The sequence below is a fragment of the Silurus meridionalis genome, chromosome 22, assembly GCF_014805685.1.
Source record: "Silurus meridionalis isolate SWU-2019-XX chromosome 22, ASM1480568v1, whole genome shotgun sequence".
NCBI lineage: Eukaryota > Metazoa > Chordata > Actinopteri > Siluriformes > Siluridae > Silurus > Silurus meridionalis.
The window spans coordinates 7205858-7233842 of record NC_060905.1 but is presented as its reverse complement, the minus strand read 5'-3'; the positions used below and the strand labels follow the sequence as shown (position 1 = coordinate 7233842).

At 37.7% G+C, this 27985-nt stretch overlaps 3 protein-coding genes across 5 annotated transcripts; 1 reads left to right on the top strand and 2 right to left on the bottom strand.

Moving 5' to 3' along the window:
- Positions 1-808: 808 nt before the first annotated feature.
- Positions 809-3121, bottom strand: pla2g10 (phospholipase A2 group X). The gene is made up of 4 exons (XM_046835124.1): positions 2907-3121; positions 2367-2535; positions 1770-1876; positions 809-1173 (listed from the first exon to the last, which is right to left on the bottom strand). Exons 1-4 carry the CDS (start codon positions 2995-2997, stop codon positions 1025-1027), a joined length of 516 nt encoding a protein of 171 aa, XP_046691080.1. The 5' UTR covers positions 2998-3121; the 3' UTR covers positions 809-1024.
- A 2657-nt stretch (positions 3122-5778) lies between these two features.
- zc3h7a (zinc finger CCCH-type containing 7A) lies at positions 5779-21469 on the top strand. The gene is made up of 22 exons (XM_046834439.1): positions 5779-5946; positions 6646-6752; positions 11653-11692; positions 11804-12001; positions 12164-12322; positions 12411-12491; positions 12820-12873; positions 12950-12989; positions 13081-13361; positions 13970-14204; positions 15256-15483; positions 15581-15739; positions 16400-16605; positions 17157-17242; positions 17372-17553; positions 17641-17711; positions 17805-17941; positions 18044-18149; positions 18261-18369; positions 19017-19150; positions 19433-19596; positions 19681-21469. Exons 2-22 carry the CDS (start codon positions 6685-6687, stop codon positions 19868-19870), a joined length of 2928 nt encoding a protein of 975 aa, XP_046690395.1. The 5' UTR covers positions 5779-5946; positions 6646-6684; the 3' UTR covers positions 19871-21469.
- A 545-nt stretch (positions 21470-22014) lies between these two features.
- On the bottom strand, positions 22015-24776 carry snn (stannin). 3 transcript variants are annotated; one of them, XM_046834444.1, is made up of 3 exons: positions 24549-24774; positions 23345-23432; positions 22015-23186 (listed from the first exon to the last, which is right to left on the bottom strand). In XM_046834444.1, exon 3 carries the CDS (start codon positions 23103-23105, stop codon positions 22842-22844), a length of 264 nt encoding a protein of 87 aa, XP_046690400.1. In that variant the 5' UTR covers positions 23106-23186; positions 23345-23432; positions 24549-24774; the 3' UTR covers positions 22015-22841. The 3 variants fall into 3 exon arrangements, with proteins under 3 accessions (XP_046690400.1, XP_046690401.1, XP_046690399.1); XM_046834445.1 differs by lacking the exon at positions 23345-23432 and having other exon boundaries at positions 24470-24776; XM_046834443.1 differs by lacking the exon at positions 23345-23432 and having other exon boundaries at positions 24549-24766.
- Between the last annotated feature and the right edge of the window lie 3209 nt (positions 24777-27985).

The following is a 27985-nucleotide window of genomic DNA, read 5'->3' as shown; positions in this document are numbered from 1 at the left end:
ATAATTAAGACATATGTGTATATAAGTCATATATATACACACACACACACATACACTATATATATATATATATATATATATATATATATATATATATATATATATATATAGTGTGTGTTTGTGCGTGTGTGTGTGTGTGTGTGTGTGTGTGTGTGTGTGTGTGTGTGTGTGTTTTACACATAATTAAGTCATACAGTAAGCCCCCACAGGACCAATAACTCAATAACTGCATGCTGTCTAAATAAACATAAGAATTTCAAATGTAAAATCAGAATGCCTGTGAGGTCCTCTAGTGGCTGACTGCAGTACAATTTTTCTAACCCTGTCCATTCCCAGGTTACCCAAACCTTCACTCTAAGATCACCACAGAGCCACAAATACATTTTTGTAAATAGTCATTTTTCCACATTAGGTTGACCATGATTTCTCCCCAGACTTTATTTTCATAACAGTGATTGCTTTTTATAGCTATTTATAAACGGTTGTAACAGACCCTCAACTAAAAAATATATTGCATTTTACAATGTGTTGCTCATTTTCAGATCTAAGCTGGCACATGTCACAAATCACACCCAGTATAATTAGCTAATGTTAAACAATCAGTCCTTCAAACTTTACTGACACATTGTGTAACACACTGCTGAAAAGCAAGAAAAGCAGGACTGGTTTTCTTAAAAAAAAAAAAAGAAATAGCTGTGGATTTGAAAAATGCCGACTCCCATTTCAGATTCAGAGTGCTCATATATATATCACTGGGATGGATGCATTGTTATCCTGGATTCAACACAGTATAAAGATCAGCAATAAGTTGATTTGTAGCAACCTTTATTTGATAAGACAAGAATATAAGTAGAATATATAATGCCCAGTACCAATCATTTGCCTTTAATTTGTCACTTGTCTCCTATAGAAATCATCCTCCAAAGTAAAATAAACTTCAAAAGACAACTCTGACTATGTCTATAACAAGAAAAATGAAAATAAAAGGAAAGTATGTTTACTCGATAGCAAACTAACAAATAAATCAGTATATATTGCAGGTAGGATGTTCATTGCCGCACAGAAAGTCTGGCCAAAAAGCATATTTCTTGTTGTAAGAGGCTTTTCTTAGGCACCTGCCTGCTTCTCTGTCACACTGGCACAGGATTTTCTCACATCTGTCTTTAAGGGAAGCTGGAGAGAAGTCACATTAAAACACATCAGCAGTTATTTCTTTAAAATTTTACTATTATAAAATACTATGGCAAGATCTATATACTGTGTACCGGTTATATTGATTATTCTGATGGATTTACTGTATAATGAGTTAGCGACAGGTCAAATCTTTTTATTTACTACGTTATAAAACTTTAGAAAGACTTGCCTTTTTTTTTACTTAGAAGTTAGGAAATGTGTGGATCAGGGAATAAACATCCTCCACTACTTTCACCATGTATTTAAGTTTTTCCCTTGTGTTTATTCCTGCAATTACTGTGGTTTGCACAGGCCTAAAATATCATGGAACGAGAGAACTAAATACTTAGTTTTAGACCTACAGCTCGTGGCCTTCTCTTATAATAGATCCACTGTGCTCCTTAAAACCAGTGGGAATTACTCATGAAAAGATTCAGGGCTCGATCAGATTTTTCTGCACACATTTCCAGCAACAGGTTCTCATTCTTTTGGGGCAGTTCTTTTCAGAGTTATTCTGGATTATCCAATAAATATCAAAGCATTTGTGCTGTTTATTTAATGGCTGCCCATTTTCTTTTCTCTACTGTAACACATACCGCAGTCAACCTCTTTGTGGTCACAAATCCATTGATACATATCGGTTGTTGTCTTGCAGCCTGCTATTTCCGCATCGCCGTAGCAGCAATCATGTTTGTGACAACACCTACAAGTGCAAGCACCTACATTTATAACAATCATAATCTTATTTTCAAAAGGAAAAAAAAATAGATCATAAACAGGTGCATTAGAGTTGAAAGAAGAGTACAAAACTAAACACTAAGCGATCGGTCACTGTAAATGTCTTGAAGGTTGAAGAAAGAACAACAAAGCAATGCAATGCACAGAATCATGAGCAGTCGTGCACAGCAAATCATTCTACCTTAAAACTATTTAATATGTATTTAAAAAATGCTGCTATTCTGGAAGGTCTGGAGACCTTTTAATTAGCCATGATTGAGTAAGTGCTGGGTGGATCTATTTTCAAACACACAGCACACAGCTAGTGATGTGTAGTTTGCATAGATATTATTTTTTCACCAAAATAGGAGCCGTTTATATACATTTAACATTTTTTTATTGAAAAAACAACAACATTAGTATGATGATAAAGATGATGTGATGATTGATATTTATGAGGTCTGATGATGTCTTACCAGTCAGTCCTGTCCTTGGGCCAGCCTTTCCCTCCAAGCCCACAATAGCAGCCATACATCAAATATGATAATCCTGACCTTCCTGTGCTACATCTGATGATGCCAGCCAGCTCCAGTAGACCTCTCTTACTCCTTACGGACCTCTCAGCCACCACTGAAGCCATACTGACTAATAAAACACCATTGGTTATTATTATTATTATTATTATTATTATTATTATTATTATTATTATTTTTTTTTTTTTTTTTATCAGTAGGCATTGAGTGTTATTTATTATACAAGATCTGCTGATGTTCCTTTAAATGTCTACTGTAAAAGCTATACCAAATCCATTTTCCCAGGAAAAACAAATATCCATGATGGAACCATATCAGTGTCCAGGAAAAAGTACTATTTGTGTTAGTTTATTTATGAGAGTGTGTGTGTGTGTGTGTGTGTGTGTGTGTACAGCACTAGGTATTCTGTTAGTAAAACTAAGAACTACACTAAGCCATGTACACTTCAACTTCATTTCTAGACAGAGAAAACTTTTGACTGACCTGAGAGGAGCAGGAATATCCGATGCAGCACTGTCATTGTGTGAACTGAAATGAACTGAATTGAAGACTCAGGAATGCAATTGGAGCTCATGTACACAGGAACAGGAGGGGATCATCCAACACTACAGCCTTCCTTTCTTTTCCCTTTCATTCAGCTGCTGCCTCAAATATTCTTCTGATCGAAAACTACTGTGAGTTTTAACATTTATAATTTAAACATGGATTAAAAAATAAAAATTTAAAAAACCTGGTAAATCCCAGTAAATTACTTTTTTTTTTACATAAAACGTCATTTATTACATATACTACTTGTTCAAAATAATATTTTATAAATAGAAATAGTTAATATGTAGTCAATATCAATAAATAGTTAGATCATTAACATGCACTTAACCATAATGCACGCATTTGTGTTTATACTATATGCGGAGTAGGACCTCTTGGGGGCGGGACCTACGCTCCAAAATACCCGGTTTTTATTGGTCAGTATGAGCAGAGTCTCTTTTTGCCACGCTTATTGCCAGCACATGCTTGTAACGTATTGTACCAGACACAAACACACACACACACTGAGTCAGGTCCATAAGTATTTGGACAACGACACAATTTTTAGAACTTTGCCTTTATTAAAATTGACTTGGAATAAATCAATCTTTATTGAGTAGAGTATAATGAGTGATGGAGTATAAACTTTGGGATTTAAATCAGAGGGTTTATCAAAAAACATTTTCATTATCAAAATATTGCATTAACCATTCAACACTTAGAATCAACTCCATATGTTTATCTTCTTCATTTGTCATGAATGATAGCTGAAAAAGTTCACATCTGCAATAATCAGTCAAGTGTCCAATTACTTTTGAGCTTGTGAACATGGAAGAACTATGTAAATACTTGTAATCCCTAACACTTAATATTAAAAACACGCAATGTTTCTATTTGTTAAACCCATTCAATGAAAGCTGCTTATTTTACCTCTTAATCACATCCCGATTGCTTGAATGTACATCTGTCGTGGTGGTGTACAGATCTGACTGTATATTCTATTTGGTCTATTTATTTGCATTATAAATCATGTACAACTATATATGACAAATATGCGACTTTTGAACACTTTCCCCTCAAAAGATTTATTTTGTAATATACTAATATTGCATCTGCAATATATAAGAAATTACAAAAGGTGAATTGCAACAAGTGGTTTCTCTATGGTGACAGTGTTTAAGCAAAAATGTTCACTTTCTTTGCAGGACACACTAATATTTCCTAGTACTTAATTATAAATTGCTACATGCAAATTATGTACTTTATATTCATATAATTTCATATTTGTATTACAAAGATGGCAAAATAGGACTCAGCGCATGTATTTCTTGAGCTCGATTTTTGCACAGGAGCATTTTGCAGAATGTTGCAGGTTGGCACTTCTAGGTGTTCCAGCATATAGTAATTGTGTGTTAAGCTTTGTGGTAAAAGTTTATTGAAAGAACCCCATTTAAGGGTAAACATTAGTTCGGTCGCTGAGGTGAAGAGCAGCTAAGGCACTGGACACAGAGAGAAAGAGAGAGAGAGAGAGAGAGAGAGAGAGAGAGAGAATAAGGGAGAGAGACAGACAGACAGACATACATACAGACAGACAGACAGACAGACAGACAGACAGACAGGACTTGTCATTGCATAGTACAGGTACACAAAATTCATTTTAGCATCAACCAGAAGTGCAAATAGTAGCAATTGTGCAGACAAATATGTATATATATATATATATATATATATATATATATATATATATATATATATATATATATATATATATATATATATATATATAAATGTAAAGAGTGAGAAAAGCCTGGAGAGGTAGAGGAACTACTACTACTAGAGAGAAGGAAAATGAAAGTCAGTAGGTGTAAGGTGGAGTGGGTGTGGGTGGAGAAGAATTGCAGGAATGATTCATGATAGAAGAGTATCTGCAAGAGTGAAAGGGAAAGTTTATAGGACTCAAGTCAAGTTTACATCTATAGCAAGAGTTTAACAGGTGTATTTATTCCTGATGAGCAGCCATGGCAACTGTGGCAAGGAAAAACTCCCTTAGATGTTATGACAAAGAAACCTTGAGAGGAACCTGATTTAAAAGGGAAACCCATCCTCTTTTGGGCTGTGGTGAGACCTGGTATGTTGTATGGTTTAGAGACAGTGGCATTGAGTAAAAAACAGGAGGTGGAGCTGGAGGTAGCAAAGCTAAAGATTTTGAGATGTTCATTGGGAGTGATGAGGATGGACAGGATTAGAAACAAGTTTATTAGATGGATAGCGCATGTAGGACGTTTTGGAGACAAAGTGAGAGAGGAGCGATTAAGGTGGTTTGGACATGTGCAGAGGAGGGACATGGGGTATATCAGCAGAAGAATCTTGAGGGTGGAGCCACCAGATAGGAGTTAAAGAGGAAGACCAGGGAGGAGGTTTATGGATGTGGTGAGGAAAGACATGCAGGTAGTTGGTTTGAAAGAGGCAGATGTAGAGGACAGGGGGGGTATGGAGACGGATGATCCACTGTGGCGACCCCTAATGGTAGAAGCCGAAAGAAGAAGAAGCCTAAACATCTTTTACACAGATATGCAAAATAAATATAAAATATGTATAAATTTTTTTTATCGGAATTTAACATTTGAGGCAATGCCTCCCCTGACTACATGTCTTTGGTGTCCACATAGTTTTGGCCGAGGCGTGGGTTAAAATGTGAATCAGCGCCTATTGAGCGTTCTTCTAAACGAGTCGGGTCAAAGATTCGGTTTAAAGTGTCGGCTACAAAGAGGCTGTTTGAAGAGTCGACTCCCGCCAACGAGTCCTCTATGGTCAGTGATCAGTAGGTGGCGCAATTCAAATGTGGACACGTTACAGCCGAAAGAGCTTCCCGCTGCAACACGTTGAGACTGGTGGAATATTACATATTTACATACGTTTCTAAAGCCGTTCGTATATAAATATATATATTATTATTTATTTACTTTTGATTATTTTATTGAGGCACTTCAGTGAGGTGAGTCAGCTGTCTGTATATCACTGTGTTCTTGTGCTACTGAATGAAAACTAAAGCTGGGCTAGTTTATACATATATTATTCCATACCAGGTTTTTAAACAATACTGAGAACTAATTTTGCTTTTATAATCATATAGCAAGCAAAATGTATGCTTTATAAGGTAACTTTACCTAAAATAACGCTAACATTAACCCCAGGTCCATTTCTATGGACTATTTCTGTGCCATTAACAGGCATAATGTGTATTCTTAATCCCTAAACATTACAATTTAATTATGATTAGGACGCCAAAAAACACAAACTCCTACTAAATCTTCTGTATCCTGCTTTGTTTTGTATTTGGAAACTCCATCATGGTTACATTTCCAGATAGAGCCATGTTAGCATGGCGTGTCCGGATAAATGTTTTTAATTTGTGGTCAATACAGACACACTGCTGATGCATATATTGGGGCTTAATTATAACTTCAATGTCCTGTAAAAACATTAATACAATTTATTTGGCGAAAATAAACAAATCTCCACGTGGAGCCTTTACAGTGAAGGTATTTAGCCAGGCTGCTAGTTAGCATACATGAAGCGCCTGACGTAGGAGGATGTACCAGGAAGTGTTTGAAATAATGCCTGCGTGCTCGTGCTGTCACACCTGCGAGTGAACATTGTCCACAAAATACGCGTTGTAATTGCTGTGTTGCAGGTTTTGTCACCGAGCGAAGTTCCTAAGACGCATAGGAACATGTCAGAAGTGTGTCAGGACAGAAGCAGCCGGTGGCAGAGTATTGAAAAAGGGTTGCAGTTCATCCAGTAAGTTAATTTTGCTCTATCATGATCTTTGGAAAACGCTTCATTGTGGTATTTACCAGTTTACATGTTGGAGACAGGGCTGATGAAACAGGAGAGGGTGAACTTGGATGTGAGAATATATTCACATCATTTACATTTAAAGGAATTTTGGCAGAAGGCATTATCTTTTTTTGGGAAGGTCCTTCTGGGATGAGTGGAGAAGAACCCCTGTTATGTCGTCACTGTAAAACAAGCATGACTATAAAACACACAATCGGAATTAGAAAGAGATTTGTTGCACTTACAAGGAATTCGTATTGGTGACCACTTACAGTTGCACATTATTTAAAGTAATAATTAAATATAAAGAATAAAAGTTATTGCACATTTTCTTATAAAGAAAATAGTGTTATTGCACCAAAAAAAAAAAACAGATTTGGATTAGTAAAAAGGGTTATTGCACATGTTTTTATTATTTGTTGTTTGGTGTTCTGTAGCGTCAGCTAGACTGCAAAAGTAAAAACAAAACATATGGCTTGAATGTGAGGAATCTAGAGTGATTTTCTGAGCCCCTTTTTTCACTCTGGATTTATACAGTTCCTGTAGATTGGGCAGGGACACCACAGACACAAATAATTATTTCAGCCGTTCGAACCGTCCTCGATAGTCTTCTGATGTCTGATTGTGTCGCTGAGACGGTTATCGTCGTGCACAGGACAGACTCGATGATGGCTAGGTAGAACTGTTAATGAACTGCAATACACTTAAAAACAAAAGCTCTTCTTCTACACAAAGTACATGTGTAGGAATCTTTCAAAATGTATTGCCAAAGAAAGTGCTAGAATACTCACAGAACATTAAGCTGAAGGACTCCATATGAAAACTCCTCATAGTAAAATGCTATAACATCTCAACATATCCACCTTGATCTTGCAATGGAAATAGCTACCGATGGTGGCATAGCATTAAAACATCAATAAACAAACAAACAAATCTTCTGGGATAAAAAGGTAACTGTCCGGTAACTGTCGTTCTATTCATCTTTCCACATTTTTATTCATCCATTTACCCAGACTGACTTGAAATTATCAACTGAGCAGTTGAGGGTTAAGGGCCCTGTTTAAGGGCCCAGCAGTGGCAAATTGGTGGTGCTGGGAACTGAACCCTCATCATAGATCATGTGTATGAACACTGGCCACGACTTGAGGCACGATGCTATGATCCCAGTGATGTTCTGCAAAAGAACCAGTTTATAATTTCATGTTAAATCTGTATTTGACTTAAAGACTTAAAAGATTAAAAATACTTTTTCTTCTTCTTTCGGCTGTTCCCATTGGGGGTCGCCACAGTGGATCATCCGTCTCCATACCCCCCTGTCCTCTACATCTGCCTCTTTCACACCAACTACCTGCATGTCTTCCTTCACCACATCCATGAACCTCCTCCTTGGTCTTTCTCTTTTCTTCCTTCCTGGTGGCTCCATCCTCAGCATTTTCCTACCGAAATACCCCATGTACCTCCTCTGCACATGTCCAAACCATCTCAATTTGGCCTCTCTCATTTTGTCCCCAAAATTTCCTACATTCGATGTCCCTCTAATAAACTAATTTCTAATCCTGTCCATCCTCGTCACTCCAAATGAAAATCGGTGGTCTAGTGGTTAGGATGCGGCGCTCTTACCGCTGCGGTCCGGGTTCGATCCCTGGTCAGGGAACCTACCCCAGCTATTAGGGTTGCAGAAGCCAGTGCACTCTTAGTGCCCGTCCCAAGCCCGATAAATGGGGAGGGTTGCGCTAGGAAGGGCATCCAGCATAAAAACATGCCAAATCGAACATGCGGATCATGAATACGGATGACCAGCTGTGGCGACCCCTAATGGGAGAAGTCGAAAGAAAGTTTTCAGCTCTGCTACCTCCAGCTCCACCTCATGTCTTTTACTCAATGCCACTGTCTCTAAACCATACAACATTGCAGGTCTCACCACAGTCCTATAAACTTTCCTTTCATTCTTGCAGATACTCTTCTATCACAAATCACTCCTGCCACGCTTCTCCACCCACTCCACCCTGCCTGCACTCTTTTCTTCACTTCTCTAACACACTCTCCATTACTTTGCACTGTTGACCCCAAGTACCTGAACTCCTCCACCTTCTCCACCTCTTCTCCCTGCAACTGCACCACTCCACTGCCCTCCCTCTCATTTACACACATGTACTCTGTTTTACTCCTACTGAATTTCATTCCTCTTCTCTCCAGCACGTACCTCCACCTCTCCAGGCTCTTCTCAACCTGCTCACTACTCTCACCACAAATCACAATATCATCCGCAAACATCATAGTCTATGGAGACTCCTGTCTGACCTCGTCCATCAACCTGTCCATCACCACTGCAAACAGGAAAGGACTCAGAGCCGATCCTTGATGCAGTCCAACCTCCACCTCGAACCAGTCTGTTGTTCCTACTGCACACTTCACTGCTGTCACACTGTCCTCATACATGTCCTGCACCACCCTAACATACTTCTCTGACACACCTGACTTCCTCATACAATACCACAACTCCTCTCTCGGCACCCTGTCTTATGCTTTCTTCAACTCCACAAACACACAATGTAACTCCTTCTGACATTCTCAATACTTCTCCATCAACATTCTAAAAGCAAATAATGTCTGTGGTGCTCTTCCTCGGCATGAAACCATACTGTTACTCACAGATGGTCACCTCCTCTTTCAGCCTGGCTTCCACTACCTTTTCCCATAACACATTCATGGTGTGACTGATCAACTTAATTCCCCTATAGTTACTGCAGGTCTGCACATCCCCATGATTCTTAAAGATCAGTACCAGCACACTTCTTCTCCAATACACAGGCCTCCTCTCACCTTCCAAAATCTTGTTGAACAACCTTGTTAAAGATTCCACTGCCATCTCTCCTAAACATCTCCATGCTTCTACTTAATTGTTGCTCTCTCTTCCTCTTTACTAATCCTATCTACTTCCTGCTTCATCCAACCTCCTCTCTCTCTTTTAGTTTCCGGTTTACTACATTGGCAAAAACTTTCTACAGAAAACACAACAGCAGCCGCTATAAATGTTTATTTTTTAATTACTTATCAGGAGGCAACTTACTAAACATTTTAATTGTTACTTTGTATAATTCTCAGCGTCTCTTTTGTCCCATAATGATATTGAACTAATTTAGTTTAATTGCAGTCCTGTTTTGCAAGTGGTGATTTAGGCGCAGGTAACCACACCTGGGCGTATATTCAGTAAAACAGCTTTCCGATTGCGAGCATGATATTCTATTCAATAGTGTTACACAAACAACATAATATTGAGCAACTCTTATTTCATTCACAACATGGACAAATATTTTATGCAGTCCAGAAAAATACTTCCCAGTGAACACACCGCTGTATGGAGTGTAGCAATGGTTTTATTATATCAAAATATTTATTATCCTAGTGATGTTGCTTTCCTTGTACATGCAACCCATGATACTTGGCAATAAAGATGATTCTGATTGGAAAGCCAAGTTGACTTGAAAATATCTGATATTTTCAAAGTTTATAAATTATTATTTATTTAAATATGTGTCTATTCTAAAGTCTTTGGGCACTTTGGTAAGACAGTACCACTATTATTTCTTGTGACCAATAATTACAAATGTTGTAAAAGCCTGCTATTACTCACACTCTTCTCCTGAAGCAATTCGAGGAAAAGGAGAAAGAAAAAAAATAGCAAAAAGTTGGACTGTGATTGAATGTTAAAATGACCCAAATGCCAATTTACAGTGTGAAGAAACAAAATATTTTATTTTATATTATTTTTAAATCAAATTTAAATATTATTTGACACATACACATTTATACAAAGTACGACATGCAGTGAAATGCTTTTTACGACCGTCCAACATGTAAACATGAAAAATAGAATATAAGAAAAAATAAAATAAGTATAACGTATATTAAAAGTATAGTATAACTAAAAAGTATGAAAATGAGGTAAGAATTATATTTATAAAAAATACACACGTTAGAAAAAAAAATCTCTCTCTCTTTCTCTCTATCTATACACACACACACACACACAGTGGCAAAAAAGTATTTAGTCAGCCACTAATAGTTCAAGTTCTCCCACTTAAAAAGATGAGAGAGGCCTGTAATTTTCATAATAGGTACACTTCAACTATGAAAGAAAAATCACACTGTCTGATTACTAAAGAATTTATTTGCAAATTATTGTGGAAAATAAGTATTTGGTGACCTACAAAAAATGTTCTGGCTCTCATATATATATATATATATATATATACACACACACACATACACACACACAGCATTATGACTGCATTATGTACTGAAGATTATTTACAAAATGCAGCACATGATGTATCAAACATTGAGCATGTTTATCAACACTGAGGAATGCTGAGCATGTTTATTATCCACTTTCAGAGGAAATACTGTTCTTATTTTTCCTCAGTAACGCAGGCAGCCATCCTTCCCAAACCACAGTTTGCATAAAAGATAAGAAATCTATAAAAATGTTTCGTGTACATTTGGTGAAAGAAATGTGAAGATTGGTGATGTAAGGCAAGGTAAAACAAAAAAGTATTTAAATGTTATCTGTTTATTGCAAGATAAAGCAGGAATTCTTAATAGAAGATATGTTAACTGTGGGTGCTGGTAGCTGATTATGGAAAATGGATCTGTGAAGTAAAGGAGTCTGCAGTGTAACTAACATGATCATTTAATTATTTCATGTAGAGTGTAAATACAGTCCAAAAAACCTAATGAGATTATATTATTATATATTATATAATTGTTTTTCCCTGCTTGTGTATTTTTTTTTCCTCAAGATGTATACAATAAGGCAATGTTCCCTGCACTTAATTTAAATCCACCTGTTTGTTTGTAGGTCCACCCTGCCTTACAATGGGACTCAAGAGGAGTATGAGGTTTGTAGAATTCTGTCTGGCTACATTGTGAATCCCCATCTATTTGTAAAAGTAGACATGTTGGATTATCAAGAATTATGTGAAGTATTTTTGTTTGTTTTTGTTTTACAGGTGTTTCTTCAGGACCTGGTGAGGAATCTGTATGGAGAGGGCAATGAAGTATTCAGTGAAGGTAATTGGGCTCGATCTGTCGAGCTCTACAGCGAGGCTCTAGGTGTATCCGAATACGCAGATTCCGAAGACATCGACATATCTTGTAAACTGAGGGAGAGGCTCCTTGCTAACCGTGCTGCAGCCTATTTACACATTGTGAGTTTGTACTTTTGCCATTGTGGTGAGCAGCTGTTCAAGAACTTGATGAGTCATGCCACATGTACATGTAAATTGTAAAATGTAAATTTAGCATGATTTTGATTTGCTTTTTGTTTTAAAAGTGGGTGTTGTTTTATATTTTTTTTGGTTATGTTTTAGGGCCTCAATGACCAAGCCTTGGAGGACTGTGAACAAGCACTTCAGCTCAATGAGAACAACTACAGAGCACAGTATAGGAAGGCCCGATGCCTAAAAGAGCTGGGGAGACACCAAGAGGCCTATGATGTTGTTGCTAAGTGCTCTATGGCAGTGCCACAGGTCTGTGTGTTTTATAAAACTTTTCTACTGTCACTTTACGCATTTTATTTTGTCTTATCCTTTATATCTTCTCTATTGCACTGTGCAGGATGCCAGAGTGATCGAACTGACTCAGGAGCTCGCCAAAATATTGGGACTGAAAATTCGTAAAGCCTACATCAGAGGAAAGGTAAGTTACATATTAAGTTATATACAGTATTAAGCAAATATTATGACGTTATATGTCAGTAACACATGCCAGTACGCAAAGGCCCACCTCCAGTGTGCAGTTTCACTTCTTCCAGTGATCACATGATTCATTGTACATAAAAAAAAAAAAAATTTAAATAAAAAGTTAAAATAGGGGTGATATGTGAAATTCTCTGAAGCATTTCTGTGATATACAGTATGTAGCCTGGTTTATAGGTTTGAATAATGTATAACATTCAGTTTGACACCATCAGGTGCTACAAAATATAGTTTTGTTTTTTCTTTTGTTTTTGTTTTTTTTAATACAGCCTGCCTTAAATGTTTTATCTGGATCCAGTGCATCAGGAACAGCAAATGAAAAGGTATCAATCAATCATCTTTGTTTGGTTACCTTTTTATGAATACAAAATGCTTTACCAGTTTTGTTTGTTTTGACAGTTTTGTCAAAGCACAGCTTCTGTGGAAGACATTGAGACCGGTAAGACCGTTTTAGATTCCTTTCGAAGCTGAAAGCCCTTAACCACTCCGAAGCTAAGGACTAAATGAAAACCTATTACTCTGTTTTGCAGATGAGAGTGTGTTTTCTCAGGATGTTAGCACTTTGTTGCCAGCAAACATCCCAGTGTGTCCTCCTGGAAATCAAAAAACAGAAGTGGAGCCTCAGCCTGTACCTGTTCATACGTTAACCCCCATTGAGCTGCCAAATCCCGACCCCGTTCATCTCATTGTGCCTGCGGTAAATGGATCCAAGTGCAGTGATACCTTTCCACAGCTGGATTTGGATGGAGAGATATTAGGAGATGATTTGGATGAGCTGCTGGATAAAGCAGCTCCAACTGACCTGCCCATGGTAAATGTTTGGTAAACAGAAAATGAGATGTATTTTCGCTAACACTGAAGTTAAAAACAAGAATGAAAGTAAAACAATTATAAGCGCTTAGTTTTACTAGAGTGACTTTTAAATGCAGTACAGTTCATTTTTTGATTATTTTGGATTTGAACTGACAATACAGAAATCAAACTTGTACATATGTGTGGACAATAATTAAAAAAAACTCCATACTAAGCATTTTGGATAGGAAAAATCAACACTGTAGTCTAGGTCTTTTATATGGCATTAATCATTTAGATTTTTATACAATTAAACCATCTAGAATGCACTAATGTACTTATGAACCTGTAGTGCCCCAGACAGAAAACATTACTTGTGTGTGTGTTTAGAAGGTGGAAGGAAACACATGCTGACAAAGAGTTCATGTAATATATTGACAGTAATTTGCACTCCGGATCAAACCGAGTTTCTCAGGAGCTATGAAGTTGTAAAACTTGAATTATATTTAAACAGCTAAACTTACATGAACATTAATAAAGTATACTTTATTGTACTGACATATTGTATGTTGACCATTTTGGTTTTGATAATTCACATCTAAAGTTTTATTACTGTCACCCATCCAGGACCTTCCTACAGTGACTGGCCCTCTTCCGTTACCAAGTAGTATTGTGTGCTCATTGCCTGCTCCACTTCCACCGGCCTACATGAGCCACAGCATGCTCATGACACCACCATGCACCGTGACTCTGCCCGCACCTTATCACAAACCCAGCGCATCGAACTACTCCTTCGGCCTGGACTCATTTTCCTCACAGCTAGATTCATTAGATAGCTTGTCCATTTCAGAATCTCAGCCAGGTTTGTTGCTTTGTCTAATATGTGTTTGTGTTAGACTTTTGGAACGGGATTTAATATTCAAGTAGCTATTTATAATTGGTTCTGTTGTTTCGTTGGTCTGTTTATGAAATAGATTTTTTCCATGTGCAGAACACAACCTTACAATAATTTATGCGTGGCAATATTGATCCCCCACACAAACACGTGCACACAACTTATTACATTATTATTTTAATAAAAAAAAAAAAAGGCAAACCATTTACAGTGGAGTGGAGTGGGTTTAAAAATATAAGCACAGTGCAGTCAGAAAAGGAGGAAATCAGGAAACCTTAGCCGTTTAGTTGTTTTTGTTTACTTATAGTTATTGTTTTATATTTGTTTATTTATACAGTTTCTAGGAAGATTAGATTATGTGGAATTGCAATGGAAATGCACTATATTGCCAAAAGTTTGTGGACACCTGGTCATAAGTAAGGTATGTGCTTTTGAATGCATTTGAATGAATGAGCATTCCACATTTTGTCCCAGTTTTCTGTTATTATTCCCGCCACTATTCTGGGAAGATGTTCCACTAGATTTCGGAGTGTGTTTGTGGAGATTTGTGCTCATTCAGACACAAGGTACAGATGGAGGTGAGGTGAGGAGGCCTGGGGTGCAATCAGTGTAAAAAAATTAATCCCAAAGGTGTTCAATAGGTTTGAGGTCAGAGCTTTATAGCGGGAGATCTTCCACTCCAACCCATGCAAAGGGTATCTTCATGGAGCTGGCTTTGTGCACAGGGGCATTGCATTTCTGGAAAGGTTTTGGGTGTCCTGGCACATCCAAAGATGTATACAATTGTGTGCCTTCATATGGCTGGAAAAGTCAGGTGTCCCAATACTTTTTCCATATACAATTGTGAACCATTATAATGAGCTTTTTTGACTGTTTATAATTCAAATGTCCTTTTAAAAAATTATCCTTAAAAAATCTACTCAACAGAAAAAAACTTTTCACTGGATACAGTGTTTGTCCAGCATTCGATTATGGTGAGTGCATAGTGATTGTCCTTTATTTTTTTCATGATATTCAGCATGGAATGTGGATCCTGACATTGGCATGTACTTTGAACATTCTCACACCCAGATGGGCAACAGTGAAAGAACCATGCCCACAGTGCCTTCCATGGGAATGATGTTCGGCATGCCAGAAAGCAGTAGTTATGCACAGGAACTTCCACAAAAGGTGGACCTTGCCAACAACCCATTAGCTGAAAGCCATGAGTTTAAACAAGCCTGTTGTGTGTGCTACCCTAGAACCGGTAAGAGGCAGCCATGCATTTAAACTCTTGTCTACTCGCTTTGTAACGCAGTGCTTTCACAAGGTACATCATTCTCATAGCTGTTTTGTATCCACAGGGCTTGGGGTATTAGACTACACCTATCATCCCGAGGAGCATAAATGTAAAAAAGACTTGTTGATTGGAAGAATCAGACATTCGGAGAATCTTACTTGGAAACTGATCCGGCCAAGGCCCACCAAAAATCAGTACATGGGGCTTTATTATATTTGCAAAGGTGAGTTAAGATTCAGACATGAGATTCTTTTGGTTGTATGTTGAATGTTTTGAATGTTTAGATATTAGCCTTCTTTTAACGAAGAATAGCATTTATATAATCTAATCTAAATTTGGCATTAGTGGCAAAGTGTTTCTGTCAAACCATTACCCACTATACCACTGAGTTGGAGGGATTCTTCTATATTAATGCTGTTCATCAAGTGATTATGAAAAGGGTTCCGTTTTAAATACTGCTGTGCATGTGACGTCCTGATGTAATAGCCACCAGATAAGTCCAGCCCCTCTCCTCATTCCCATGCCTTTCATAAAAGCTTTGCAAGATCTGTTTGTCCAAAAGCACATCCATGCTTGCAGTTCTACACTTGATGCAATATTAGAATACCATGATTGCATTACCAGTAGGAATCAAGGTTTGTCATGTAGAACAATACTTTTTCAGGGAACCAAATATTGGTGTAATGTGTGTATATACTTTTGGCCCTATGTTCTACATGGAAACTGATTTTTAATTTGGATATGGATTGTGGACAAATATTCTATATATAGATTAAAATATATGGTTAAATACTTTTCTATGTCACCTGTATGTTCTTTTCTAAAGTTTGATGTTATAACGGATTTTCTCCGTTATAACGTCAACACCCCTTTTTCTTTAAAGATGTCGCTAATGGAGAAGAATGTAAGTACCCTGGTCATTGCACATTTGCTTACTGCAAAGAAGAAATTGATGTCTGGACCCTGGAGCGCAAGGGCCTCATCTCCAGGGACCAACTCTGTGATCCGAGTGGGAGTCGAGCAAAGCATAATTTGACAGTTTCCAAAATCCTACAGGAGCACCAAGGGATTTTTCTGTTTCTCTGTGAGGTGAGAACATTCATCTATCTGGCACTAGAATGGCTTGCGTGAGTGTTGAAAATGTTTTTAAAAATGTTCTAATCTTGTTTGACAGTACTAATTAAATATAAATAATATTGATTACATTACTTGAAACAAACGAGCAACAAATAAAGTGGCGTTTGATACGTTCTGAGATCACGTGTTTGTGTGGTTTTAAAGGATTAACCTCAATCTATGTTTGAATAATGATGAACTCTTATAGGAAACTAAAGATTATGTGATGGGTTTTAATCTGCATTTGCTGCTCGAGCTACTAAACATCTTCATCCATCTAAGTCATATTAGCATGCACAGTTGTTCAAGTCAGCTTTTTTAGTTCAGTTTCAAAAGTAACACATTCTATACAATCTAATCAGTTCCTCTACTGTAGTATTAAAAAGTTATCAGACTGTTGATATATTGTTCAAATGTAACCTTACGACATTTATCACATTCCCAGCATGTTGTGCTCTGTGTCCACAGTAAAAGCATGTGTTTGGTGTTATGAGGTCTTCTAATAAGTGTGACTTGATTTATAGGTGTGCTTTGATCAGAAACCCAGAAAAATCAGCAAACCTGGTGTCTGCTCTCATCAAATAAAACAGCATGGGCTTGATCAGAATAAGTAAGCATCTCTTCTCACAGTTCTAATGGTGATTGATGAGTGAAGTCTGTCTTAAAGCTTAAAGCGAAGACACAGATTGAGTGCATCTGTAAACCCTCCCCTGAACAAACGCCTTCATGTTTTTATCAGGTGCCTCGTCCATTTATTGAAAAACCCTACACTGAAGTACTCCAGAATTCGCCCTTACCACTCACAGTGTCAGCTGGATCTGTGTAGACATGCAGTGCGCTACGGATGCCAGCGAGAGGATTACTGTTTCTTTGCCCACAGCTTTGTGGAGCTCCAAGTTTGGATGATGCAGCGTGAGAAAGGTGGGCTGTAAAGCTCAACTGCAGTAGTGTAGATGAGAAGAGCTGTCCATCAAGAGTTCTATTTCATTGATGTTGTATTTTTTTCAGGTATTACACATGAAACCATTGTACAGGAGGCAAAGAAGTTTTGGAACATTGATCACAGCTCTCGCGAACAGGTGCCTAGACGTTTTTAACATGCTGATTTATACCTGTTAAATAGAACACGTTTTAATTCACCACTGCCTTTTCTTTGTTTTGTGTTCACTTAGGAGTTGCAGGTCGTCTTAAAGAAGTTTGGGCCTCCTAATCTTAAAATGCTGTTTGTGTGTGGGCAGTGTTGGAGGAATGGGCAACTCACTGAGCCAGACAAGAACAGGAAGTACTGCAGTGCTAAAGCCAGACACGTGTAAGTTTTTGCCTTTGCCAAAATGCCTGACTCAACACCAGTTGCTGTTCTGCTAACACACATCAGAAGTAAAACTAAAACTAACCCCACCCACTCCCCCAGCTGGTCCAAAGAGAGGCGAGTGGTTCTGGTTAGTTCAGTCGAAAGGAAAAAGTGGACAGAAGTTCGTTCTCTTCCAACAAGAAAGCCAGCACCTGCTCAGTTTGAGGTGAGCTTCAAAGCATTGTGTTTTGTGCTCATCACAAAGTATTGAATTCTAACATCATTTGTCATTTCCATGCAAAAAATGTCATGTGTGTGATTTTTTTTCCATCCTCAGATTTGCCTGCATGTGGCTGCAGGCAAGAAATGTCAGTATATTGGGAACTGCACTTTTGCCCACAGTGAGGAGGAGAAAGATCTGTGGACCTTTATGAAAGATAACAATAGTAAGTCGACCATGACGTAAAATAATCTTCCTGACTCATTTGCTTGAAAACATTTAAACCTACATAACAGGGCAAGTGTACAGACGGCTGGAAGCACGGATTTAGTGATCATGATAAAGACTGAAACACCAAAGTAGAAGTTAATTTGCCTCAATTCTGCACCATTAAAAGCGTTAGATCTTCCATCGGCCCATCCTCCATTTATTCACCATCATTTCTTTAGTCATAAACTGAATCAGTTCAATTTGTCTTAATTTATGGGCTTGTGTTGATTTATTTTAATTTATTTTTAATAGTAATAATGTAAAACCTGAGTTTCACAAAATATCAACGTTCTATTTTCTTTTATAAGTTGACTGATTTCACAAAATGTAGTGAAGTATAAAAGTAAGATATTTGACTTTGAAATGTAGTGAAGTTAAAATCTCTCTAAATGGAAATACTTCAGTAAAGTACAAAAAACTACTTATGTACTGTAACGAATAACATTTTCTTCACTTTCCACCACTGGTTTTCCTCCCCAACTGCAGGAGCATAAATACAACAACATTCTTTTTCCATCAATTTCTTCTAATAGCTCATATGACTGTTTTACTTATGAATCTGTTGCTATTCAGCTCGATAAATGAGACCCTTTGTGTGTGCAGTTGCAGATTTGGAGCAGCTTTATGAGAGTTGGCTCCAGTCTCAGAAACTAGGCAATAGTGAAGAGAGCTCAAGCAGTGCTGCTAAGGAGAACGGGAAGCAAATTCACATGCCCACGGACTACGCTGAGGAAGTGGTAAAGGAGCAAACCCACCCCCGGAATATTTCATACATTATTCATACATTATTTATACATTAGCTTTGTTATTCAAGCAATTATTTCTATATACAATGCACTGCAAGCACAGGAAACTGCAATTCACAGCACAGGAACAAGATAAACTTCCAGTGCCCCTGTGTAAACTTGCATGACGTCATTGAAGTTATTTCTGCACCAGTCCCTAATTTATATATTTAATTTCCCCAAAATCCATCAGCTGTGTCCCAGCTTGCGATGAACATTTGTCTTCTTCACTAGGCTGGTAACCATTGTTGGCTGTGTGGGAAGAACTGCAATAGTGATAAACAGTGGCAGCAACACATCACGTCAGAAAAGCATAAAGACCGCATGTTTAACTCTGAGGATGACCAGAACGGCTGGCAGTATCGCTTTCCCACAGGAGTTTTTAAAGTCTGTGAGAGGTGAGTTCATATTGAATCCTTCAGCATCCAAGCACTGTTATAAAAACTAAATGTATTTCATATATGTCTATTTGCTGGCTGCAGGTTTCTCAAGGGCACGTGCCCCGATGGAGAGAAATGTACTATGGCCCACGGCGAGGAGGAGCTGAAAGAGTGGATGGATCGTCGAGAATTTCTTTTGATGAAACTTTCCAAAGCTCGAAACGACCACTTGATAGCACCAAACGATAACGACTTTGGCAAATATAGTTTTCTGCTTAAAGACATTAAGTAAACTTTAATAATAATAAAAAAGTGCCAGAGATGTTTTGAAAAGAACGTTTAGGGAATACAGTGTTGAAGTGGACGAGCTTGAGTAAAGCTCCCTACACTCTGACAAAGGGCACATGGCCCTCTTTATTTTTCTCTCTGGTTGATCTTAATGGGGGAAAAATAACACGGATCTACATATTGCTGAATTACGGCTTTGATCAAATTAACACGGGGAAAAATAAATAAAAAAGAGTTATGTTCCAGCTCAGTAAGTGTTACACAATGGGCCTCTTAAGATTCATTGACTTTGTATTCAGGCCACAGACACCAAAGACAAAAGAATACAGTATAAGTTATTATTAATATTTGATCACATGATTGTAACAGGTTTATGAGAATTTGTTGGGCTTGTTATCTTTATATATTTTAATTTGTAGTGATTTAATTTTTCCCTTTTTGGATTTTGTCAGCTTCTCTTATTTTCTGACTTTAGCATTATTTTATATTCCCTGGTATTGAACTATTATATTGCATCACTGTTCTTTGACATGAGAAGTGCATGAGAAAGCAGCATATAAGAAATAAGTTGGTCATTTCAGCAAGATGGTTTTGGAATCATTGTTGGCTGGTTGGAGTTGTCTCATTGCCCTGAGAGAAGCATAAATATACTTCCAGTGTTTTTCTTTTTCAAACTGACAGTTTTTCTTTTAGCTGATTTAGGTTTCCGTTCTCCATTATGGATGTTCTGATTTTATTCACAAGTAACAATTTTTGGAAAACACTGACTGATGCACATGAGGAGGTTGATAAGATTGAACGGAGGTACTGCCCTTTCTTTTTATCGTTTAGTCTTTTATTATTGCTGTAAAAAAACCAAACAGGCAGTGTATGTTTAAGAGGCAAATCCAAACACTTTTTGTAGAAGTGAATATTTTATTGCCTCGCTGTCTGACCTTTTGGTGTTTTGAATAGAATACAATATTCCTTTCCCATCCCCTAAAATTATGGTCTGCAAGCCAACTCGTAAAGTCTTTATTCTATTAGAAAGTGAAAGGAACGATTGGCACTTAACATGGAGTAGCTGACATATGGCTCTCTATTGTTCTCAGTATTTAACGTTAAAACCCCTTCCTTTTTCCTGTAGCTGTGGGGAACACACGAGGGAGAGCAACACCAAAAAAATATATTGTTTTTGCATGGTTCAAGCATGTTTGAATTGAAATGCTTATTTATTTAGGATAAGTACATTATGTATGTCTATTATAAGCCAAATCCATTTGCAAGAAAGTATTACTATTAAAATCCAGAAGCCCTCGTCCTTTAGATGTACCAAAGGGCTGGCGTGTGTTCGGCTTTTTATTCCAACCAAGCTGGTGTAACTCATTTGGCGTGTTCGATCAGATTTTGGTCTTCAATTAGATATTATTTGTGGTTATATTTAACATTATATCAAGGTGAAGTTCTTGCTAAAAGACTTGTCGAGGAGATCTGAACTCGGAACCTTCTGATTATGAGGTTAGAACATTAACCACTGAGCCACAGCAATTGGGAGTGGGATTTTCATTTTCTCTCTGATTTACTTGTTACAACTAATGTGTGAATAAACAGAGCATGTTCATAATTGTTGTTCTTTTTGCCTGACTTCAGCTGCAGTGTCTTCTATTTTAATAAACAAGGCATTTCTGTGTCCTGCCAACTTCATGTATGACTACAAGGAAGTATAAACGTTTTTTGTGATCCCAATGCCAATGTACGGGTCATTTGGTGGTGTCTGGGGCATGTTGAGAGGGAGGGTGGGTAGGTGGTATAATAGTGGTAAAAGCATTAACAATTTTTTTGATTGCCAGGAGTTCAAATCCCAGCTACACCAAGCTGCCAAACCAGGGCCCCTGAGCAAGGCCCTTAACCACATAACTTCTCAGTTGTATGAATGAGGGAAATGTAAGTCGCTTTGGATAACGGCATCCACCAAATGCCCTAAATGTTGAGACAGTGTTCCTATAACAATTGCAGTGTAGCCCAGTGCATGTTTATCTGAAGCCTTCAGACAAAATTTTGCAACTTGTGACCTAATCATAGTGTGTCCTGGATGTGTTTCTATCAGGATTTTTAAACAATCAAGTAAAATCTGAACATGAGCAGATCCCTGAAAATAAAAATACATCATGATCAAAAATCACACTTTATTCAATCATACAGGAAATTGGATAAATTTATGACTTCAGACAAATTAATGCTTGTCATTTTCACATGACAAATGTAAATGACATGAATAAAAAATGATATCCTTCAGATGACCTTATCTATTTCCATACAGAAACGTGCTCAGCCACCATAACAATCACCTCGAGGATCCTTATGTTGTATCTCCACACAATAAGACCCAGTCACTGGCTTTCATTCATGATGGCTTCTTAGCAGGTCAGAGTTACAACAGCATTGAGTGTCAAATCACATGATCTGTAGAAATGAAATACAAATCTAGTTTCCATGCAAAAAAAAAAAAAAACACCTAGCCTGCAGATTGCACTTGGAGCTTTCCAGCTGGAATAACATCTCGAAACCTAAATATGTAATCAATAATGGATTGTTGATTTAATATACAATCAATTTCCATCGAAAATGTGCCATCATTGCACATAGTGACTACACCAGAGCCAGCTCTGGCTAAAACTAGATTTCTTCTAAAACTGGAAAAATGAAAAAAAGTGTGTACCCAAAGACATAATGTAGCAGATAAATAAATGTCAGCTAGTTGTACATAAAAAATAAAGTTTCACATTATAACAGGGTTCTACTGAATAACCACAAAGTGCAAAAAAAGACATTCAGACTAAGAAGACTTTAAAAGCAGCTGGACAAATACATGCAATAGCCTTGTTCTGATTCAGGCCCGAAACCATTTCTCGTTACAACCGTTAACATAAGTGCTATATGTTTTGCCAATACAGAACGAAGAAATTTGCTCTCTCCTGGATCACGTTGGAGATTAATTAGCTGTGGCTCTCAGTGCAGGTAGGAGCAAGTTTGCTCTTATGATCCGCCCGAGGAACACGGGCCGAGTACTGCACCAGGAGGAAAGGCTCTTTGGTTTCTCCTTCACCGACGATGCTCTCCTCATCTTCAGACTGAGTCAAGCGTTGCAGTCGCAAGTAGCACCAGCAGCCTAAGATCAGTGCTCCCAGAGCGGCAATAGCAATCAGGATCACTATGATTGTCGCAATGCCGGTGGTGGGGCTGTGGTCCGTTATCGGCATTTTCTGCGTAGAGGTTTCGGACTTAAATGATCTTTAAAGATGCTGGTCCGGTGGAGTGTGGTCTTGGTAGTCTTAAAGAATCTGATTTTCAAAAAAGTAAGGCAAAATTACAGACTGAATATGGGCATGTATATTGAGGTTTAATAGGTATTTTTTTTACATAAATTTGTACATGATTTACAGCATTATGACATGCAATTTCTTCCACATTATTCCACAGAATTCAGAAAATCCTATACCTTTATTAACATGGAATTGCCTCAATGGTCATCATTTGTTACCAACAAATCAGCTGTGAGTGATGTACATTTTCCTGCTTGAAACAACCTAATATGGTTTGTTAAAGATTTAGAAAGCTGATATACACAATAAAGTAATATATAACAAATTTAACAGAAAAGTACTGCACTCTATTGCCAGATGTTTGTGGACACTTGATCACAAGACCATCAGATTTATTCTCATCTGCTATAATAATCCACTCGATTTTGGAGTGTGGCTTTGGGGATTTGTGGATGTGTTCATTCAGCTACATGAGTATTACTGAGATTAAGCACTAACGGTAGGCAAGTAGGTCTAAGTTTCAGTCAGTGATCGGTCATGGCTCTGTGCAGGACAATCGAATATTAACAGTCTACTACAAGACTGCAGTTTGCATGAACACCTCACAGAACAGTGAACACACTTAAACAATGATTGAATTATAATGAAGGAACATTCGTTCCAACGCAGATGAAGATGGGTCCCCTTTTGAGTCTGGTTCCTCTCAATGTTTCCTCTTGATAACATCTCGAGGAGTTTTGCCTTGCCACAATTGCCACTGGCTCATACATTAGGGATAAACTTATAAGGAGCAAACTTATACATTCCAACTTCATAACCTCTTGATATCTGTAAAGCTGCTTTGAGACATCCATTTTTGAAAGCGTTATACAAATAAAGCTAAATCTGCACAATTCATTAAACTGAATTGTGGATACTTTGACTGCTGATACTTGGAGCGGCCATATTGGTTTGACGTCACAAACTGAACTCGTTCAGTGGGCGTGTTTTGTGTTGTTGTTTCTAATTCGAAATTATTAGTTAGAACCTGTAGTCAAACGGAGCACAAAAACATGCATGGACCCTAATTTAAAACCTTAAAAGCAATCACAAAGACATAATTGCTTACTGCAACAACTGTCTCTTTTCTGAGCACAATGTTGTGAATGTAGGCGTTATGGGAAACGATGCTCCAAGCAATGAGAAGATCCGAGCATCCTCAGCACAGATGTTGGTTCGTGTGCACACGCAAAGAAAAAAAAAGCACTGGAAAGTCCAACATGTTGTAGGAAAGCAGAACGGAAACTACCCGAGACACTTACACATGCAACTGCTGCATACACGTCCCTTAATAGCAATGCATGACTTTACACGTCGTTTCATGCTGAAGCTTTCACTCACCATCAAGCCTCATGGAAACTTGCGCGTGCTGATGCTGGGACGAGTCATGATCCCAAACTTCCAGTCGAGTGTTATCATAGAGCAAACCGCATTGTGGAAAAACCCGACAGCGTCACAATAAATACATTTGCCCCCCCCAACCACCAACAAAAACGAACAGGAAGTGTGTAAGAGAGAGCTGTCACTTGACAGGAAATGACATCACAGCTGCAAATCTGCACCCAGCAAATCAACACCTGGAAGCTTTTTACACCAACAGCAGAAGAAACTGCACGTGGGTGAAGGTTTTGCAATACACGTGAATAAAATGTAGCTACATGATGTTTCCTCTTCAAAGTAAGGTCATTCGGAGCAGATGGAGGTGGTTCCAAATCAACAACCTAAATAGCCATGAAGTTACTGTGCAACTCATGAACTTTTGAGAATAGATTTGGATATGTAATCAATATGAACAGTCTCTTACAATGGCTCAGGAATGCAGGTTGCATGAACTGTTCTCTGATCACTGCACACCTGAACAATGATGGAGTTATAATGAAAGGATATTCCTTGACACCCATATGAGGATTTTTCTCTAGGTTTTTTCTAATGCCATCTTAGGGAGATTTCTTGTCAAGTCAAGAAGCTTTTATTGTCATTTCAACTATATATAGCTGACGCAGTACACAGTGAAATTAAACAACGTTCCTCCAGAACCCTGATGCTGCATACAACAACAATCACAGAACAGAAAACACAGGGCTAAAGACTAGTAAGTGTCCTCGCCACATAAATTGCATGTGTGCAACCTGGTGCAAACGTTGCAAAGACAACACAAGACAGTGCAAGACAATACAGGATAGTGCAAAGACAACACAAGACAGTGCAAGACAATACAGGATAGTGCAAAGACAACACAAGACAGTGCAAGACAATACAGGACAGTGCAAAGACAACACAAGACAGTGCAAGAGAATACAGGATAGTGCAAAGACAACACAAGACAGTGCAAAGACAAAACAGGACAGTGCAAAGACAACACAAGACAGTGCAAGACAATATAGGACAGTGCAAAGACAACACAAGACAGTGCAAGACAAATACACAAAACACAAAATAGTTTAACCAGTAAATCTGTTGTAAAGAGACAAAGTGAACAGTAGCAAAAATGTAAACAAAATGTGCAAAAGAGACAATAGCAGCAATCCAGAAAGATGTGCAAAAACGGCATGTAAACAGTTTATGGTAATGAAGTGATGTGAGTGGTAGTGAAGACATGGATATGCGAAGTGGGTACGAGTGTCACCACTGGCTCGCTCATTGGGGATAAACTTATAGGCAGTATACATTCTTTTATACAACATTATAACATCTTTATCTGTGGTTTAAGACAAAGTAAAAAGGGCTATGCGAATAAAACTGAATTGAGCTAAATAAAAAATGCAAAAGTATGTGGACACCTGGACATTACATCAGTGTGGTTTCCCCCAAATTGGAAGCAAACAATGGTCTAAAACTGCAAAATTACGGTTTCCTTTCACTGAGACTAAGAGGTGCAAACCTGTTCCAGCTGTACCTGAGTCGAGCTCCATGAAGACTACCTCCATGTGCTACCTCTTCAGAATGGTTTAACAGCAATTTGAGCAGCCACATTATTCTGACAAAATCTATTTCATTTGAGCTTACTTAGAACCTAGAACGGTATAGTATCAGTATTGTCTTTTTATTGTAGCTTTTAGGTGTAAATTAGTTAGCGCTCTAAATGCTTTTATTATTAGCCTAATACTAATATTATAATACAATTATTATCATCATCGAGCTTACTTCATATTAGGTGTCTAACGACTATGTGCATATGTTTAAAATAATAATAATAAAAATGACCATGTTAGATATAATGATTTAACTTACTAATTGTGTTCATGTTTTGCAATACACTTGATGTCACTGAGGTGTAGTACGGTAAGGCTGGCACAGGTTTTATGGTATGGGTAGGTTTAAGGGGTTAGGGTTAGCAGAGTACATTTTAGATGTAATTACATGCAGGTACATATAAGTACAATGTAAAAACATATTTACACAATGCACAGTGTATTAAATTATAATTTTATATGTTAGTCATTAAACACACTTTATTTATTAGTGGGCTCTCCTTATCATCATCATCATATTTTTTAACCTAATTTACTGCCCATCTATAGTCTTGCAGCTGTGTGACTACATGAGCAGCCTGCTGTCTCTATGACGCCTGACGTTTACAGAGAACAGGCTTTGACTCTGCTCTACATCAGATTTTAATTACACAAAATCCTTTCCCACATCATTGAACAGCACACAGCCGACTTTATTATTGTGACGGTATCGATAAGCCGCTGAGCTTTTCATATTACTTATTGCTTTACCGTCACAAGCAACTGAATCAATAACATAGCTAAAAAGGCTACTGTGTGTTATGCGTTTTAAAAAAAAGTTATTCCTTTATTAACAAAGGGACGAGTATGCTGATGTTGTTCTTTATAAGTTATGTCGGCGTGTGATTCCACATCTTGCTATAAACCAATGAATGAGTAGTGACACTGCAGCGAATGATTGTTTACGTCGTACGTGAAGGTTCACCCTGCTATTGCTCTTTTGCACATTTTGTTTACATTTTTGTACAATGTTCACTTTACTCTTTTACACACCGCAGTGTGCAATATACAGCAGGTTTACTGCCAGTGCTATTTTGTGTTTTGTGTATTTGTCTTGCACTGTTTTGTGTTGTCTTTGCACTATCCTGTATTGTCTTGCACTGTCTTGTTTTGTATTTGCACTGTCCTGTATTGTCTTGCACTGTCTTGTTTTGTATTTGCACTGTCCTGAATTGTCTTGCACTGTCTTGTGTTGTCTTTGCACTGTCCTGTATTGTCTTGCACTGTCTTGTATTGTCTTGCACTGTCATGTATTGTCTTGCACTGTCTTGTGTTGTCTTTGCACTGTCCTGTATTGTCTTGCACTGTCTTGTGTTGTCTTTGCACTGTCCTGTATTGTCTTGCACTGTCTTGTGTTGTCTTTGTCTTTCACAATGCACTTTATGTGGCGGGGACACATAAAGTGTTAGTCCTTAGCCCTGTGTTTTATGTAATGTAGCTCTATGTTGTTTTATGTAGCATCAGGGTTCTGGAGGAACGTTGTTTCATTTCACTGTGTACTGCGTCAGCTATATATGGTTAAAATTACAATAAAAGCTTCTTGACTTGACTTGACCATAGCTTGCACAAAACCTCATGGGGCATAGGAAACGTGTGGATTGCTTCTGCAGTTCTGCAATTACACATAAAAAATCATGCATTTTTTTGTTTTGTTTTAGATTATTACCATTGGATTTTATCTTCCATGCATCCACAAAGAAACAGGAAAATTAGTTGTTTTTCTGTAGTTTGGTTCTGGAGTATTAAAATGAAATAAATGTAGATTTT

What these genes read in the sequence shown, in the direction of transcription:
- snn (XM_046834445.1), bottom strand. Translation starts at nt 23,105, where the DNA reads ATGCCGATAACGGACCACAGCCCCACCACCGGCATTGCGACAATCATA.
- pla2g10 (XM_046835124.1), bottom strand. Translation starts at nt 2,997, where the DNA reads ATGAGCTCCAATTGCATTCCTGAGTCTTCAATTCAGTTCATTTCAGTT. An exon ending in GATATTCCTGCTCCTCTCAG is followed by an intron (nt 2,536 to 2,906) that starts GTCAGTCAAAAG and finishes GTGTTTTATTAG; the next exon opens with TCAGTATGGCTTCAGTGGTG. An exon ending in CCCAAGGACAGGACTGACTG is followed by an intron (nt 1,877 to 2,366) that starts GTAAGACATCAT and finishes TTGCACTTGTAG; the next exon opens with GTGTTGTCACAAACATGATT.
- zc3h7a (XM_046834439.1), top strand. Translation starts at nt 6,685, where the DNA reads ATGTCAGAAGTGTGTCAGGACAGAAGCAGCCGGTGGCAGAGTATTGAA. An exon ending in CATTTCAGAATCTCAGCCAG is followed by an intron (nt 14,205 to 15,255) that starts GTTTGTTGCTTT and finishes CATGATATTCAG; the next exon opens with CATGGAATGTGGATCCTGAC. An exon ending in ATCACAGCTCTCGCGAACAG is followed by an intron (nt 17,712 to 17,804) that starts GTGCCTAGACGT and finishes GTGTTCACTTAG; the next exon opens with GAGTTGCAGGTCGTCTTAAA.